This window comes from Hypanus sabinus, chromosome 25 (assembly GCF_030144855.1).
Source record: "Hypanus sabinus isolate sHypSab1 chromosome 25, sHypSab1.hap1, whole genome shotgun sequence".
Classification (NCBI taxonomy): domain Eukaryota; kingdom Metazoa; phylum Chordata; class Chondrichthyes; order Myliobatiformes; family Dasyatidae; genus Hypanus; species Hypanus sabinus.
The window spans coordinates 25,030,541-25,046,684 of record NC_082730.1 but is presented as its reverse complement, the minus strand read 5'-3'; the positions used below and the strand labels follow the sequence as shown (position 1 = coordinate 25,046,684).

Genomic DNA, 16,144 nt, shown 5'->3' with positions numbered 1-16,144 from the left:
TTGGTTAGTCCTCGTCCAATCAGGTTTCCACTCTCCCACCTGGTTTACAAATGAATTCCGGTTCTTAATTGGAGCGAGACCTTCGTCTTTGTTAAAATTCTTTTTTTTTCCTCCAGTTTTATTTCAATGGCTTCCTTTACCAGGCGGTCCCAAAAACCATTGACACAGCACAATACGGTAGTTCTGTGCAATTGAAGCTGATCTTGTGGCCATTGCGAATGCAGTGTTCTACTACTGCCGTGTTCTCCGGGAAACCCAAATGGATACACCTCCTGTGCTCCTGGCCAGTATGCGCTGCTCTGCATTCACAGAGAGTCCGGTAAACGCCAGCCAACCTGAGTTCCAGGGCGTTGTTGACGAATTTAGAAGATTGAGGGGGGATCTTATTGAAATGTATAAAATTGTAAAGGGATTGGACAGGCTAGATGCAGGAAGATTGTTTCCGATGTTGGGGAAGTCCAGAACAAGGGGTCACAGTTTAAGGATAAAGGGGAAGCCTTTTAGGACCGAGATGAGGAAAAACTTCTTCACACAGAGAGTGGTGAATCTGTGGAACTCTCTGCCATAGGAAACAGTTGAGGCCGGTTCATTGGCTATATTTAAGAGGGAGTTAGATATGGTCCTTGTGGCTAAAGGGATCGGGGGTATGGAGAGAAAGCAGGTACAGGGTTTTGAGTTGGATGATCAGCCATGATCATACTGAATGGCAGTACAGGCTCAAAGGGCCGAATGGCCCACTCCTGCACATATTCTCTATGTTTCTATACTGTGACTTGTGCTTCCTAATGGGTTTGTGGATAGTATTAATCATTAATTTCTTTAGGATCCTGGCAATCCTTCCTGAAACCATGGAAATATCGGGAAGTCAGGCAGTAGCAATGGGTTCCTCCTCATCGTTAAGATTCCTGGATTTTCTGTCAGCCCTTTCTAAGGGCCTGATTGATTCCCTTCACCTTGTAGCCGCTCTGTAGAAACATCGTATATAATCATCTTATTTCCTGGGGGAGACTCTCTGGGTTGGAAATACTTTCACATGGTTAATCAAAATACAAAGAACCATTCTACTTTGGGTGGCGTGATGGGAGCTGTTACTGTAGAGGTACAAGTCCGTGTGAATGGGTTTCCGATAGACACCATATTCAAGGCTGCTGTCCAGTTTCTGTCATGTTAGAATGTCCAAGGATGGGAGGCAGCCATTTTTCTGCATCTCCATGGTAAATTGAATGTTTGGGTGTATGCTGATAACTGTTGGAGTGCCTGGAATCCAACCGGCCACACCACAAAGGTGTCATCAACGTATCTGAAGGAACAATTGCGGTGTGAGGGCGATGAACTCAGAGCCCTCTCCTCAAAGTCCTCCATGTAGTAATTAGCAATGGCCGACAGCATGGCCACCCCATCCATTTGTTCATAGTAGTTCCCCTTGTAGAGGAAGAATGCTGATGTGAAGGTGTGTTCAAAAAGGCCAATCATACCCTTGTCATACCTCGGCTGCAAGAGTTCTAAGCTGTCCTTAATGGGAAGTCTCATGAATAGGGACATCACATTAAAACTGACCATTATGTCCTCCAGACTTAGCTGGATGTTGGTTATTGGTTTAATGAAGCTGGTCGCATTCGTGCTGTGATGCTCTCAGCTCCCAACGAAGAGAAGCGGCATGGTCATTAAATGTTTACTGAGGTAGTAAGTCAGCAAATCTGTCCCACTGACGATGGGGCTCAGAGGAACCCTCCTTCTATCTTAGGGAGCCCATAAAGTCTTGGTGTTACTGGTGCCTGAGGTAAAAGGGTCTTGCAGATGTCTGCTGGGAGTCCAGATTTCTTCAGCAGAGCGGAGGTCATCCTGACAGTTGAATCCATGGGATTTCGCTGTAGAACTCTGTAGGTGGGACAGACCAGAATGTGTTGGATTTTCCTGTGGTATTCCTCGGGGGATATCAGGACTGTTGCATTTTCTTTATCTGCTGGTAAAATCATGATGGCTGGGTTTCACTGGAGGGCCAGTCGCTCTCCTTTTGTAATCTTCGGTTTTGGCTTTTAGGGCCACACAGACCTCTGTCCTTGCCTCCTCTGTGGTGTCCGGTGGTAGCTTTCAGATTGCGTGCTCTACTCATCAGGACTACAATGGTGGAGATGTAGCTCTGGGGGCCGGAGCAACAGTTAGCCTGTTGGTGAGAACAGATCCAGTGGTCTTGTCAATGCTTTGCCCAGTTTGATGGATGACCATCCTGTCTGGCTCTGATGGTGGGATGGCTGCACTTTGTTCTGACAGCTCATTGTACTTCCTGACCTGCTTCAAGTGTCCTTTCGTGAAACTAGTTCACCTTGGGCAGCCACAGACCTGTCAATGTACTCTCAGTCACTAGGAGACGAGGGCTGACAGTTTCAGGTAAAGGGACAGTAGTCTGTTTGCGTTGATGTCCAGAGCAGATCTAATATAACGGACACACTCCCTATAATCAGTACTTGGCTGGCTCATCTTGGAATGTGTTTGGCCTCTGGAGAAACCGCTGCGGAAAGGAATCACAATATTTATTTAATTATTTATTCCTCGGAGTACAGTGCAGAACAGTCCCCTCTGGCTTTTTGAGTTGAACTGCCCAGCCATTCCCCAATTTAACCCTTGCCTAATCACGGGACAATTTACAATAACCATTTAACAGCCAGTACATCTCTGGACTGCGGGAGGAATCCAGAGTACCCAAAGGAGATCCACACAGTCATGGGGAGAACATTCAAACTCTGTAACGCAGTGGCAGGAATTGAATTGGGGTTGCTGCTACTGTAGAGTTGTGCTAACCACTACATTACTTTGCCACCCCTTCTTGCAAGGTAACATCAACTGATTGATTTATTAAGCTTGCAATGAATACTTGCATATGCACCAACAGGACTTGTGATCAGAGGTATAGTAAAACTCCAACACTGACGTGCCTCTAAATTAGGCAGAATAATTTATCAATAAAGTTTAATCCCAATAAGGTAATACACATTGTGAAGTGTAATAAAGGCAGAGCATCGACCATGCAGAGCCCAAGGGGCAAGGAAGAACAGAGACTTTGATCCATAAAGGTGGCAGAAAAGGTGGATGGAAAGCTTGAAGAAACCCGATTTACTAGCTGATCAATATCATTGAGTAACCTAAGACTATCCTTCTCACCATCAACAATATCCTCACTTAGGAGATAGAGAAGTCTAAAGTCCCACACCACCAGGTTCAGGGGTATTTATTACCCTTCAACCAAAAGGCTCTTGAACCATCATGGATAACTTCACTCATCCCATCACTGAACTGAATTCCACAACCTCTGGGCTCACTTTCAAGGACTCTACAACTTGTGTTCTCTGTCTGTCTTTTGTATTTTCTTTTCTGCTATGAACACCTGCAAGAAATTGATCTCAGTAGTATGAGGTGACATGCATATTTTGACAATTAATTTACTTTAAGCTTTGACTTTATCTCATGGGTTGCTGGGTGTGGAGAATTGCCTGGACTGACAGCTAACTGTGCTTCTGCTTCTCTGCTGCTCCGTCTCTGCTCTCGTCCCCACCTCCAGTTTATCAATCCCTGATCCCGTGAGGGTCAACATTCTCTTTCTGTATCTCCTGCCACTGAAGATTGTGCAGCCCCGCCAGCGGTCTGACAGTCTGGCGTGCTCAGTGCCATCTCTGTTACAGTGCAACTGTGAGCTGTTAATGGTGGCACTCCACCTTTTAAAGGTTTTTCTTTCTTTAATGTTGTAATTTTGCTTGAATGGCAGAACGTCACAGCAGCAATCCTGTTCATAAGTGGAGCTACAAAACAAATAGTTTTCGATGGAAAAGAGAAAGCAAACAAAAAGACCAAAGCAGCACACACAAAATGCAGGAGGAAGTCAGCAGGTCAGGCAGCATCTGTGGAGATGAATAGATAGTCAATGCTTCAGGCCGAGACCCTTCTTCAGGACTGAGGAGGAAGGGGGAGGATGTCAGAATAAAAACGAGGTGAAGGGAAGGAGGCTAGCTGGAAGGTGAAGCCAGGTGGGTGGGAAAGGTCAAGAGCTGGAGAAGGAATCTGATAGGAGAGTGGGCCACAGGACAGAGCAGAGGAAGAGGGGACCCAGGGGTAGGTGATAGGCAGGTGAGTAGAGGTAAAAGGTCAGAGTGGTGAATAGAGGGATGGGGGTGGAAATTAGTTTATTGGAAGGAGAAATCGATATTCATGCCCTTTGGTTGGAGGCCACCCAAACAGAATACAGGGTGTTGCCCCTCCACCCTGGGGATGGCCTCAACTTGGCAAGTCTGACAAGCCGGAACAGGAATCAGAATGAAAAGACCATTGAGTTTTCTACTAACAATTTTCAGATTTGGATTAACTTATCGCATGTGGATTAAAATTTATGGTGAAACTCATTTATTAATGACCAACATAACCTTAGTGTGCTGGGACAAGAGTTGCCACACATCCCAGCATCAACAGCAGCAGAAGAAGCACCTTCCCTCCATTCCACCTACCCACTACACACACAGACAGGCTTCCAGCCTCACGATCGACCACCTCTGGGCCTCCAGCCTCCAGTGGACTTGCTGACATCAGGCTCCAACCTCCAGACCTGTTGACTTCGATCATTGGTATCAAACCCAGAATTGGCTGATAATGAAGTCGCTGAGTCCCAGGCACCGAGCACTGAACTTCCTCTCACTTTCATACAATAATAATGTTGCTGGCAAATTAGTTTTGCAGTTACATTCTCTACACATGCAGGGGCTAGACCCAGAAGCTGATACTCAATGTGTTAACGCCAGTGAGTAACAAATGCAAAACAATTACAATTTTGTAAATTGTCTTTCAGCATACCCCAAAATGTCATACAGCCATTAAAACTATTTGTGTTTCAAAGGCCAGGGCTCATAGCAGAGCAGAATAGAGTGGGAGAGATTAGATGAGTGATGAGGTTCGTTGGGGATCTTGTAGTTTATAGATGGCAAGAAAAGATTGGGGTCAAAGAAAGACTGAACTAAAGCTGAAGATGTTGCAATGCATTCTTAATTTAATACAGTTAGCATGGAGAAAGGAAAAGGGAGGCGTGGATCTGCCAGAAAATACAATTAGAAAATTTATAAAGATGTGAGGGCAGAGGGAGTTGAGTGGATGACGTTGGATCGATCATCATCTCAGCATCAAATTCTTGCTGCCACTCTTTTTTTCCAGAATCAATGTATTGAAGGATGCCATTTTTAGACAGACTGACATACCAGCTCCCGATCAGGAGTTTATTCATGAAGGGCACTGCTTGGAGCTGGGCTTGGTCCAGCAGGTGAACTTGGTACCAAGAACAACAGAGGAGAGGCCAATCATTCTGGTGAGCAAGGAGCAGAAGGCACCCATTGGAATCGTATACAAAGAGCGTAAGTGGTCTATTTGAATGGGGGGGGGGGGGTTCTTGATGCCGTTTGCGCAGATGATGTCAACATTCAGTTTTTTTTTCATTATACCAATTAGATTTAATAAGCTTCCCTGGTCAGCCCTTCTCCGCAGTGTGAATGGAAGAATGTAGGATGCCACCATTTTGTTACTTTAGTTTGCTTCTCTCTGTCCATATGTGGTATATACTGTGATGTTCATGTGCAATCTTCAGAGGACTTGCAAAGCCATGTGGGTTGGTTGTTGGGAATTGCCCATAGTGAGCAGGTGAGTAGCAGAACCCAAGAGAAGTGATGAGAATGAGGGAAGAATTAATGGGATCAGTGTCAGATTAATGTCAATTGGGGCTTGGTGGTCAGTGCAAACTCAAAGATCAGCCTGTTTCTAGTTGACTCTATTCCCATGTATTTGTTAAGGAGAAGTAGTGTACAATAAACTAGTCCAAATGACAGTGAGGCACTCCTTTGGCAGTGCTCTGACAGTACTGATCTCCCTGAATGGAAGACCAATAGAATAGAAAAATGAGCTGTATCATCCAATTTATAATGGCCTGACACTTGCCTGTAAATTGGGACTGCAACAAGCATCACGTGGTGATCGCCTACCTGGTGGCAGGTAATGCACTGTTCAGTGATCACCTGTGCTTGGAGTGGTCACATGCCCAGCCCTCGCACAATCATGACTGGTTCTCCTTTGCTTCAGAACTGATTACAACAAGGGTTGCAATCATACTTTTAAGCTGTGCCCTTGGTGACAGGTGGTGGAGGCCTCGTGCCCACCTCAATCCCAGCAAAGGACATGGGTAAGTAACATTGCAAAGTTTGCAAAAGGCTAGATTATGGGTGCAGCAGGTTTGTGCAAAAGCCATCAGAATTAACATAAAGAGGGGTTCCCAGTTTTGGGTTCACAGACACAAGATGGTGTTCGTCCATGACATTTAAAAAAAAAGAGTTCAGAATTCTGACATAGAACAACACAACACTTGAAAAGGTCCTTTTGGCCCATGATATCTGCAACAAGCAGGGGATCCCAACCTGGGGTCAGTGGACCCCTCAATGGTGTTGGTCCATGGCATAAAAGAATTTGGGAACCCCTGGTACCAAGCATGGTGCCAAATTAAATTAACCCTTTTGACTGCACGTGATCTATATCCCTCCATTCTCTGCATATTCTTGTGCCTATTTAAAAGCTGCCTGAACGCCACTAGCTCCACTACCACAGTGCATTCCAGGAACTTTTTTTTTAATTCTCATATCCCCCTCTCCTTAAAGCTACACCCTCTGGCATTTGATCTTTCAACCCAGGGAGGAAGATTCTGACTGTCTGCCCTATCTATGCCTCTTGTAATTCTGTAATCTCTGCCCCTCGTGCTGTAGGGAAAGCACTCCAAAACTGTCCAGCATTTCCTCAGAGCTAATAGCCTCTAATCGAGGCAGCATCCTGGTAAACCTCGTCTGAATCCTCTCCAAACCCTTTACTTTCTTTCTGCAATGGGGTGACCAGAACTACACACAATATGGCCAAACTGACATTTTATACTGCTGCAACATCCCTTACTGACTATTGTTTACTGCTAGGCAAATTGAATACAAAGGTAGGGAGCTACACCACAATTATAACAGACATTATGGAATTCTATATACTAAATTCGTCTGCTTAGTTAAGAGGAAATGGTAATATATTTCATTGAAGGTTTACAAGATGAATTCCTGGAACAGTTGAGTTGTGAGGAAATGTGTTTTTAATCACTGGAATTTGGAAGATGGAGAGGGAATGTGATTGAAGAAAGTAGGATCCTGAATGGTGGTGACGTGATGCATGTGCAGAGGAATTAAAGGTCACTGATTAAAGTGTCATCAATTTAAGGGAAAAATGAGGCAAGATTTTTTTTTCTCTTGGGTCATAAGTCTTTGAAACACATTTCCTCTAAGGACAGCAGAAGCAGAATCTTTTATTAGTTAGCTGGGTAATGTTTCTAATATCAAATATTTGCTCTTTTAAGATATTTACAAGCAATACAGCCTGTTATTTCAGATAATTTGAAGCACTCAAAGACAATCCAGCCATTACATGATTGGGGAGGCAAAATTTTGCAATTTGAATTTGTACAAAATGTGAAAGTTCTTCACCTAATGTGTAATGTAAATGAAAGTGACTTTGCAGAAGGCTGTCAGAGATTGCTGAACCTTAATTTTTCAACTAGTGGAGTGGTGTCGCAGCAACAACCTGGCACTCAACGTCAGTAAGATGAAAGGGCTGATTGTGGACGTCAGGAAGGGTAAGACAAAGGAGAACATACCAATCCTCATAGAGGGATCGGAAGTAGGGAGAGTGAGCAGCTCCAAGTTCCTAGGTGTTAAGATCTCTGAGGATCTAACCTGGTCCCAACATATCGATATAGTTATGAAGAAGGTAAAACAGCGGGTATGCTTTATTAGGAGTTTGAAAAGATTTGACATGTCAACAAATACACTCCAAAAACTTCTATAGTTGTACTGTGGAGAGCATTCTGACAGGCTGCATCACTGTCTGGTACAGAGGGGCTACTGCACAAGACTGAAAGAAGCTGCAGAAGGTTGTAAGTCTAGTCAGCTCCATCTTGGGTACTAGTCTACGAAGTACCCAGGACATCTTCAAGGAGTGGTGTCTCAAAAAGGCAGTGTCTATTATTAAGGATCTCCAGCACCCAGGGCATGTCCTTTTCTCACTGTTACCATTAGGTAGGAGGTGCAGAAGCCTGAAGGCACTCACTCAGTGATTCAGGAATAGCTTCTTCCCCTCTGCCATCCGATTCCTAAATGGACATTGAACCCTTGGACACTACCTCACTTTTTTTTTAAATATACAGTATTTCTGTTGTTGCACATTTTAAAAATCTATTCAACATATGTAATTGATTTACTTATTATTATGTTTTGTTTTTATTACTATTTTTTCTCTCTGCCAGATTATGTATTGCATTGAGCTGCTGCTAAGTTAACAAATTTCACATCACATGCCAGTGATAATAAACCTGATTCTGATTCTCTTCACAGCCGAGGTGCCAACCTTTCCACCAAAATTTGACTTGATCAGTGATGCAAATCTTGCAAAGGTAATGGGTGGTCTATAATAGAGGGTGGTAAGGATTTGAGCAGATCGTGGACATCGGTGAGGATGGGAGGCACAGTCGTGGTTTAGTTTCTGGTGTTTCATCAGAGGGAAACTCTAGCCCAGGTGAAATGTCTTTGTATGGCAGCACTGTAGAAACAGTCATAGAACACTATAGTACAGAAACAAGCTCTTCGCCATAACTAGTCCATGCTGAACTGTTATTCTAAGTCTCTTTGATCTGCACTTGGACCATAGTCCTTCAGCCTCCTCCTATCCACACTTCATTAAATCCCATTTCACCACTTCTGCCAGTTTGGTCCACACTTGCACCACCCTCTGAGGGTTGGAATTTCCCCTCAAGTTTCCCTGAATATTTCATTTTTCCACTCTTACCTAGACCAATGTATCCTGTCTCATCCAACCCCAGTGGAAGAGACCTGCTTGTCAGAAAATGTAGAGGAGGCTACAAAACAAGAGATCAGATAGTTAGGATAACAGAAAGCTACGAGCAACTGGCTGAGGCTAGCTGGTGGTTGAACAAGGTCTCTGGAGGTGAGCTGGGTTTAAATAGGCTGCAAGTGAAGAGTTGGAAACAGGTGGGAGGTGATTTCTGTTAGCTGGGAGGAGACTGGGAAGTGACTGCCTTCTTGCAATTGGCCTGTATAACTTTATCAAATCTCCCTTTGTTCCCCTATGCTTCAGGGAATAAATTCCAAACTTATCAATCTTCCCCTATAACCCAGGTCCCGACAACATCCTTGTAAATTTTCCCTGTACTCTTTCAATATTATTGGTATCTTTCCTGATGGTAGGTGCCAGAGGTACTCGCAGTACTCCAAATTTGGCCTTATTAACATCTTGTACAACTTTTCAGCGTAACATTTTGGATCTATTCCAATTTGGGTAAAAGCACAGCAAATCCTGTGCTGGTTTGAAAATCTGAATTCAGCTGCTGGTTTTGTGTCTGGGCATGTGCTATAGATGAGTTCCATCCCTTGGCATTCTGTGTAGATGAGATTTGTACCGTAAGTGAGGCCCACCTCTGGACATTTCCTGTAGATGAAGTCCAACCCTGGGATATCCTGGTGCTGAGGTCCATCTTTAGGATATCCTGCTGGGGAGTTCCGTGCTTGGAGTACCCTGTATGCGAAGTCCGTCTCTGGACATTCCCTTTAGATGGTCCATCCCTGGAATATCCTGTAGCTGAGGTCCATCCCTGGTTATAACCTGTAGATGAGGGCCATCCTTGCTAAATCCGATGGGTGAGGTTCATCTCCGGACATTCACTTTAGATGAAGGCCATCCCTGGGCATAATCTGTAGATGAGGTCAGACCCTAGAATATCCTGTAGATGAGGGTCATCGCTGGGCACATCCTGCTGTTGAGGTCTCTCTCAGGGGAACTAACCTCTTTCCTTCAGTTTTTATCCCAGCCCCAGAGTTTGTGTACCTTGAAAATAACTTCAACTAAATAAAAAGTTTTGTTCACTGCAAGCAGGATGAACTCCAGTGCATTGTAATTGAAGGGACTGTTTAACAGGGCCTTTGTTCTGTATTTAACCTAATTCTACATCTCCCTTGTAATATTGGTATCTTTTTCTTATTTTCTTATCAAAATAAAACGTTATTTCAAAGGGAAAAGTTATCTTGCATCAAGGGTGCATTCCACTCCCTGCAGTGTCCACTAGTCATAGACATGTCCAGGTGTGCTGGAGTGGGAGTGTGTCATGAACGTAACCTCAAAGGGGAGGCAGACATTCCAAATGAATCCGATCCTCGGTGACCTGATGTTTGATAGTTAATAGCGTGCTCCTTGGTCATTGAGATGGAGGTTTAATCTGTATCTGACCTGTGCTATACCTCATCAAGGGTATAGAGGACAATTTATACTGTCTCATCTGTGTGGTGCCTGGCCCGAGTGCTTGATTATAGAAATGGGGATAATTGATGCAGCTCTATCACAAGATTTTTCTTTTCTAGTGATTTTTAGTAGGCTTTTCCCCCTCTGCTTGGGTAAGACTAGAACTAGAGGTCATTGGTTTAGGATGAAAGATACAATATTTAAGGGGACCTTGAGAGGAGTACTGTTCACTCAAAGGTGATACAACTGTGGTGCAAGCTGCCAGCAGAAGTGATGGCTGTGCATTAAGTTGAAAACTTTAAGAAGTTTGAACAGGTGTATGAATTGAAAGGATATGGTCCGGGTGCAGGCGAATATGAGACAAAAGATCAGATTGGCGTGAACTAGATGGATTGCAGGGCCTGTTTCTGTGCTGCAGTAATCTGTGACTCTAAAATTTTTTTGGATGCTGACAGAATCAAGACATAGGGGGTCAATACAGGAAAGTGACATAGGTAAAAGATCAGTCCTAATCTTGCTATATGCAGAGGAGGCATGAAGGGCCAAGGCTACTCAGGCTTTTTCTTTCATTCTTGTGTTTGTTCACTGTACAAGTGCTAACTGGGCGTGAACCTGCTGAGTGTCTGTTTCCTGTTCCAGACTGTGACGAGTGCTGTTCACCAACTGCTAAGAATCACAAAATCCTTAATGAAGTGTCAAGACATCATCTTTCAGGGATTATACTGGATGCTGTGAGTATCTGCAGAAGGTGAAAAGCTAATTCACTTCAATATCCCTCCTGCACTGAAAGATATTGTTACTCTTCTGGAACATCAGTTCAAGTTAATGTAGGTTTCTATCCCTCCTTGTACAGTTTGAGCATGGGGAACCATTCCTCTTGTGAAATGTAAATTTTATGAGTTGGAACTGTCACAAGCCTTTATTTATTTGGAGTTTGTTTTTTAATTTGACACTTGGGCTTTGGTGAAAAGATTACGACAACAACTTGACATTTATGCAGTCCTGTCAAATGTATTTAAACTTTGGAAGCAGCAGCCAAGAGTGTAATCAAGTGAAAATTGTCCTTGGGAGATATTTTAAGCTTCGGGAGGGAAGTGTGGAACTTGGGTTCAAGGTAACTTAAGTCACTTTGTTAGTGGTGGTGCTTGTATTCACTGGAGTTTAGAAGAATAAGCGGGAGAAATCTCATTGAAACCTACTGAGTATTTGAAGCTCTAGATAGTGGATGTGGAGAGGATGTTTACAATAGTGGAAGAGTCTAGCAGCAGTTGGCACGTTCTCAGAATAGAAGGACACCCCTTTAAACAGATATATTTGACAATTACTTTAGCTAGAGATAGTGAATTGGTGGAATTTTGACATAGACATCTATAGAGTCCAAATGATTGAGAATATTTAAAACAAAGCTTAATAGGTTCTTGATTAATAGGGTGTCAGAGGTTCGGGGAGGAGGCAGGAAAATACTGCTGAGAAGGAAAATATATCAGCCTCATTGACTGGCAAAGCAAGCTCGGTGGAAGACTGCTCCATGTCTTGTGCCCTTATGGTGGAACAATTAATGTCAAAAGTGGGCAAGAGACCATGATTGGGTGGGGGGGGAGTGCAGAGATTTAGGGGCTGGAAGAGATTATGGAGGTGAGAAGACCTGGGACCACAAATTGATTTATTAACGGAATGAAAATTTAAAATGGATCTCAAACAATGCATCTGAGTGGATCTTTTGAATACTCCTGATGTGGACCTAAAAGGACTCTGTTTGGTCCAGAGTTGTAAGTCTAAATAGATACTCTGCCTGTGCTGAGTTCACTATAACCACCAGAATTGTTGGAGCCAGGTGGCTGGTTAGAACGGATGAAAGTTAATTAGGCTTCATGAGTTTACTGTGATCCTTTGGTTATGTATTTAAATATTCTTGGGTCTCTGGTGGGACAGTGAAGTTTGTAGTGTTGCCATATATTTTGATACCATCTAGTCTGGACACCACACGTGGTATTAGATTAGATCACATAGTTTAGCACTGTTCTTTAGACTCAGATTTAATACGTTGCACAATCTCATCAGCCAAGGGACAGCAGAAAGATCCGAGACCTGAAGCAGAGCAGGATATTAAGGCTCTTTCCAGTGTCTGATTGGGAAAAATGGGAGAAGGCTGAAGTACTAGAGCAGGGGTCGGCAACCCGCAGCTCTTTCATCTCTGTGCTGCGGCACCCTGTGGTTTGTTAGTTTTTGAAATGTAATTCGAAATTTGAAGATTATGGTGATCTTGTACAATCTAAAAACGTTGTGGAGACCCCATTTCCTGGCACATCTGAACTGGCTCACAATTAGCCACCATTCCGGCTAAGGGAGATAGCCTACGGGGGTTTGTGAGTACGTGTCTTTTGGAGCATCCGCGCCCATGGGGACGGGTTGAGGGAGGCTTTAAAGCAAGGCTGTTTAGTTCGAATAAAGTTACCTTTGACTGCAGTGTCTTTATTTTAGCACTGCGTGTAGCACACCGCTACAACATGTTTTTTATCGCTATTAATATACATCACTGCCAATGCCTGACACCCGCCAGTGCGCGCTTTCTTTTAATTCTTTGATCCAAGGTAGGCTAACTATGGAGTAACCTTCAACTCAAAGTCTTTTTTTCGGAGTTCAAAATGTCTTTGTTGCATACAGAAATGTAATTTCGTTTTTTCTGCAGGAGTTCATCAATTTCATAAATGCAACACATAGTTTGTTTATACATAGCATAAAGGCAAAAAAAAACATTGTATGCAGTGTTATTTAATTTTAAGTGTCAAACGGGTTTTGTGGCTCCCAGTGTTTTCTTTTCTGTGGGAAATGGGTGCATATTGGCTCTTTCAGTGGTAAACGTTGCCGACCCCTGTACTAGAACCTAGGAGTGAAGAGCGAGAAGTGTTTCTTTAAGCTGTATAATGGAGTTAGGTGTTTTTTGGTAATCTAGAACATTGCTTTAAATTAAAATTGTAGAAGAAAACCAGCATGAACTACTAAAGGGTTAAACCTAGGGCAGATATCAGGAATTAGTCCACTGACTGAGATTACCACCATATTTGGGGGTGGGAGAGTCATAATAGAGTTGTGGAGGCATAAATCTTGGAGACAATTGGATGTAATAAGGCTACAGGGTATATTTGAACAAATGAGTAATAATTGGCCTAAATGCCTTCTTATCTACGGCTGTCTTGTATTTCAATTCACTTGCATGAATTGGATCATATATATTTGTTGAAATGTGTTGTAATATCCTATTGCAAGGTTCTTTAAGGTTATTGTAGCTGGGGGTGGTAATGGAAATAAGCTCCCACTACCTATTAAATCTTCAACATGTTGTGTGCCTCAAATAGCCTCTGACAATCAGTCTAGCTGCTGTGCTTTAGCTACTCAGCCTAGTGGAATTGTTTCTACTGTCAGGAAAAGAAGCAAAGGCAGGTTACCGGTGCCTTAAAACCAGTTGCTTTGGCCAGATGGGGCTCATGAGCCGTGGTTGGCAGTACATCGAGGAGAAGGAAAACTCTGATCTCAAAACTCTGCTGTCTTGTGACTGTACCCATGGGGAAGGCTACAGGAGTACACCCCGAGCATGGGGAGGGGAACTGGGAACTGGAGTCCCTTAGGCAGTCCTACATTGTGCAACTTCTGCAAATTTGCTGGTGCTAAACTATCAGTCTCCGCTGTTTCTTTGGATTTGTTGGCATTGTAGAGAAGGGGAACCTGCTACATGGGCAGCAGCTTGCTCTCCATATTGTACTGCCCTGGCTCGCGTGTACAATGCGGACCGCTGGAAACCAACTTCCATCATCAACCACGACCAACAGAAGCACTCATTGCAATATCTTTATTATAACCACTTAAAATTTTAGTCTTTGGGGAATTGTACAAGAGCTCAGACTAGTTGACTTTGCTTTTTAATCTAGTTGCAAATGATAGACTAGTTTATTGGTTTTCAGGTTGATGGAGTTTGAGAGACCATCACTGATTTGAATGATGGACAAACTGGATCGATTGACTGTTCCAATTGATTGATTTTTTTTTTCCTCTAGTGCAATCTTGAAGGAGGACTGCAGAAAAACTATTCAGCAAGTTACGACTTTGAATCAGAAGTTGGATTTCTGCCAGAGCACCATGATGAGCATTCAGAAGATGTGAGTATCAGTTGCTGCTTTCAGTTCCTTCCAGGGATGTGGAGAAAGGCAAGTCCCCATCAGGCAAAAGGTTGCTTCAAGAACATGAGAAATGGGAGCAGGAGTCGGCCGTCTGACCTGTTGAGTCTGCTGTGCCATCCAATAAGATCATTGCTGATTTGGCTGTGGGCTCAGCTCTACGACTTGCTTTTTCCCCCATAACCCTAATTCCCCTGATGTGCAAAAAATCTAACCATCTTGAATATATTTATTGAGATAAGCTCTACTGTTTTCATGGCAGAGAATTCCAGATTTACTACCATGAAAAAAGCAGTTACTTCTATCACCATCCCAAATCTTGAAGCTGTGTCCCCTAGTTCCAGTCTCACTTGCCAATGGAAAACACTTTCCTGCCCCTGTCACATCTATTGCATCCATAATTCCATATGCTTCTACTAGATCGTCCTCTTATTCTTCTGGATTCCAGCAAGCGTAGGCTTGAATAGATAAGAATGTCAAGTTGAGGTTAGGATTAGATCAGCCCAAATCTTGACAATTGGTGAAGCTGGCTGAATGTTCTACTGTTCTTCATGCATATGTATTTTACTCACTTTATCTCATCGCTATAATTAGATGACACAGAAATAATGGATTTGAACGTAATCATGTAACTGAATTATCCGTCAGCTAATCAATAGCAGACTCGGATGTGAAAGCTGGAAATCTCCCATTGATGTGAGACTTCTGGGAACACTGGTCCAAAGACATCTGCTCTCCCTCGGCCAAACTGTGTTTGCTGCCTGCTTTGCTTCAAACTTTACGTGCACATTTCTCCAAACTATTACTGCTGCCTACCTAAAATAATATGTGTGCCCACCGCAGCCAGCACACAGTGGGTTTTTAACCTGTGCCCGATGCACTGGATGGTTTCCAGATCCCAGACATCTAGCTTACATTCTTGCCTGTGGTCGAGTTTAGAATTTTAATAATGTTCCTGTCACCTTTTTTTGTGGAAAATATTGATAACTGGCTTCTGGCACGTACTGTAGCTTAACCCCATAAGTCCCATGTGGGCCACGTCAAAAGACTAAATTTTACTGTTTTTGAACTGCTTTCTTCATGCCTGTCCTCTGCTACCGGTCACCTAGATTTACCTTTCTCTTTAGATGTTAAGACCACAAGACATTGGAGTAGGATTAGGCCATTCGGCCCATTTAGTCTGCTCTGCCATTCCATCATGGCTGATTTGTTATCCCCCTCAATCCCATTCTCCTGTCTTCTCCCTGTTAGCTTTGATGCACTGACTAATCAAGAGCCTGTCAACCTCCACTTTAAATATAGGCAATGATTTGACCTCCAGAAATCTGTGGCAACAACTTTCACAGATACACTACTCTCTGGTTCAAGAAATTCCTTCTCATCTCTGTTCTAAAGGGCAGTCCTGTATTCTGAGGTTGTGCTATTTCTTGCAATGGCAATAACTCAATGGAGTGAGCAATGGTGGTGGGTAGGGATGGAGATTGTGGCAGAAGTCAACAAATAAGCACATCTATGGTTCTCCTATTTATATTTGTTTTAAAAAAAATAAACCTCTGACAGTGAATAAAGCCCTACTCAGTCTTTGCTGGCTCTGAAAACTTGGGGCGCCAGGGTAG

The 16,144-nt window shown here is 43.3% G+C and overlaps 1 protein-coding gene across 2 annotated transcripts in view; it reads left to right on the top strand.

The window, feature by feature from the left end:
* Positions 1-16,144, top strand: part of ikbke (inhibitor of nuclear factor kappa B kinase subunit epsilon) — a 59,340-nt gene that overhangs the window by 18,404 nt on the left and 24,792 nt on the right. For both annotated transcript variants that reach the window (XM_059950345.1, XM_059950344.1), the window contains exons 9-12: positions 5,191-5,387; positions 8,439-8,497; positions 10,996-11,087; positions 14,409-14,510. In XM_059950345.1, coding sequence (XP_059806328.1) covers positions 5,191-5,387; positions 8,439-8,497; positions 10,996-11,087; positions 14,409-14,510 — 450 coding nt within the window. The remainder of the gene's footprint in view (positions 1-5,190; positions 5,388-8,438; positions 8,498-10,995; positions 11,088-14,408; positions 14,511-16,144) is intronic.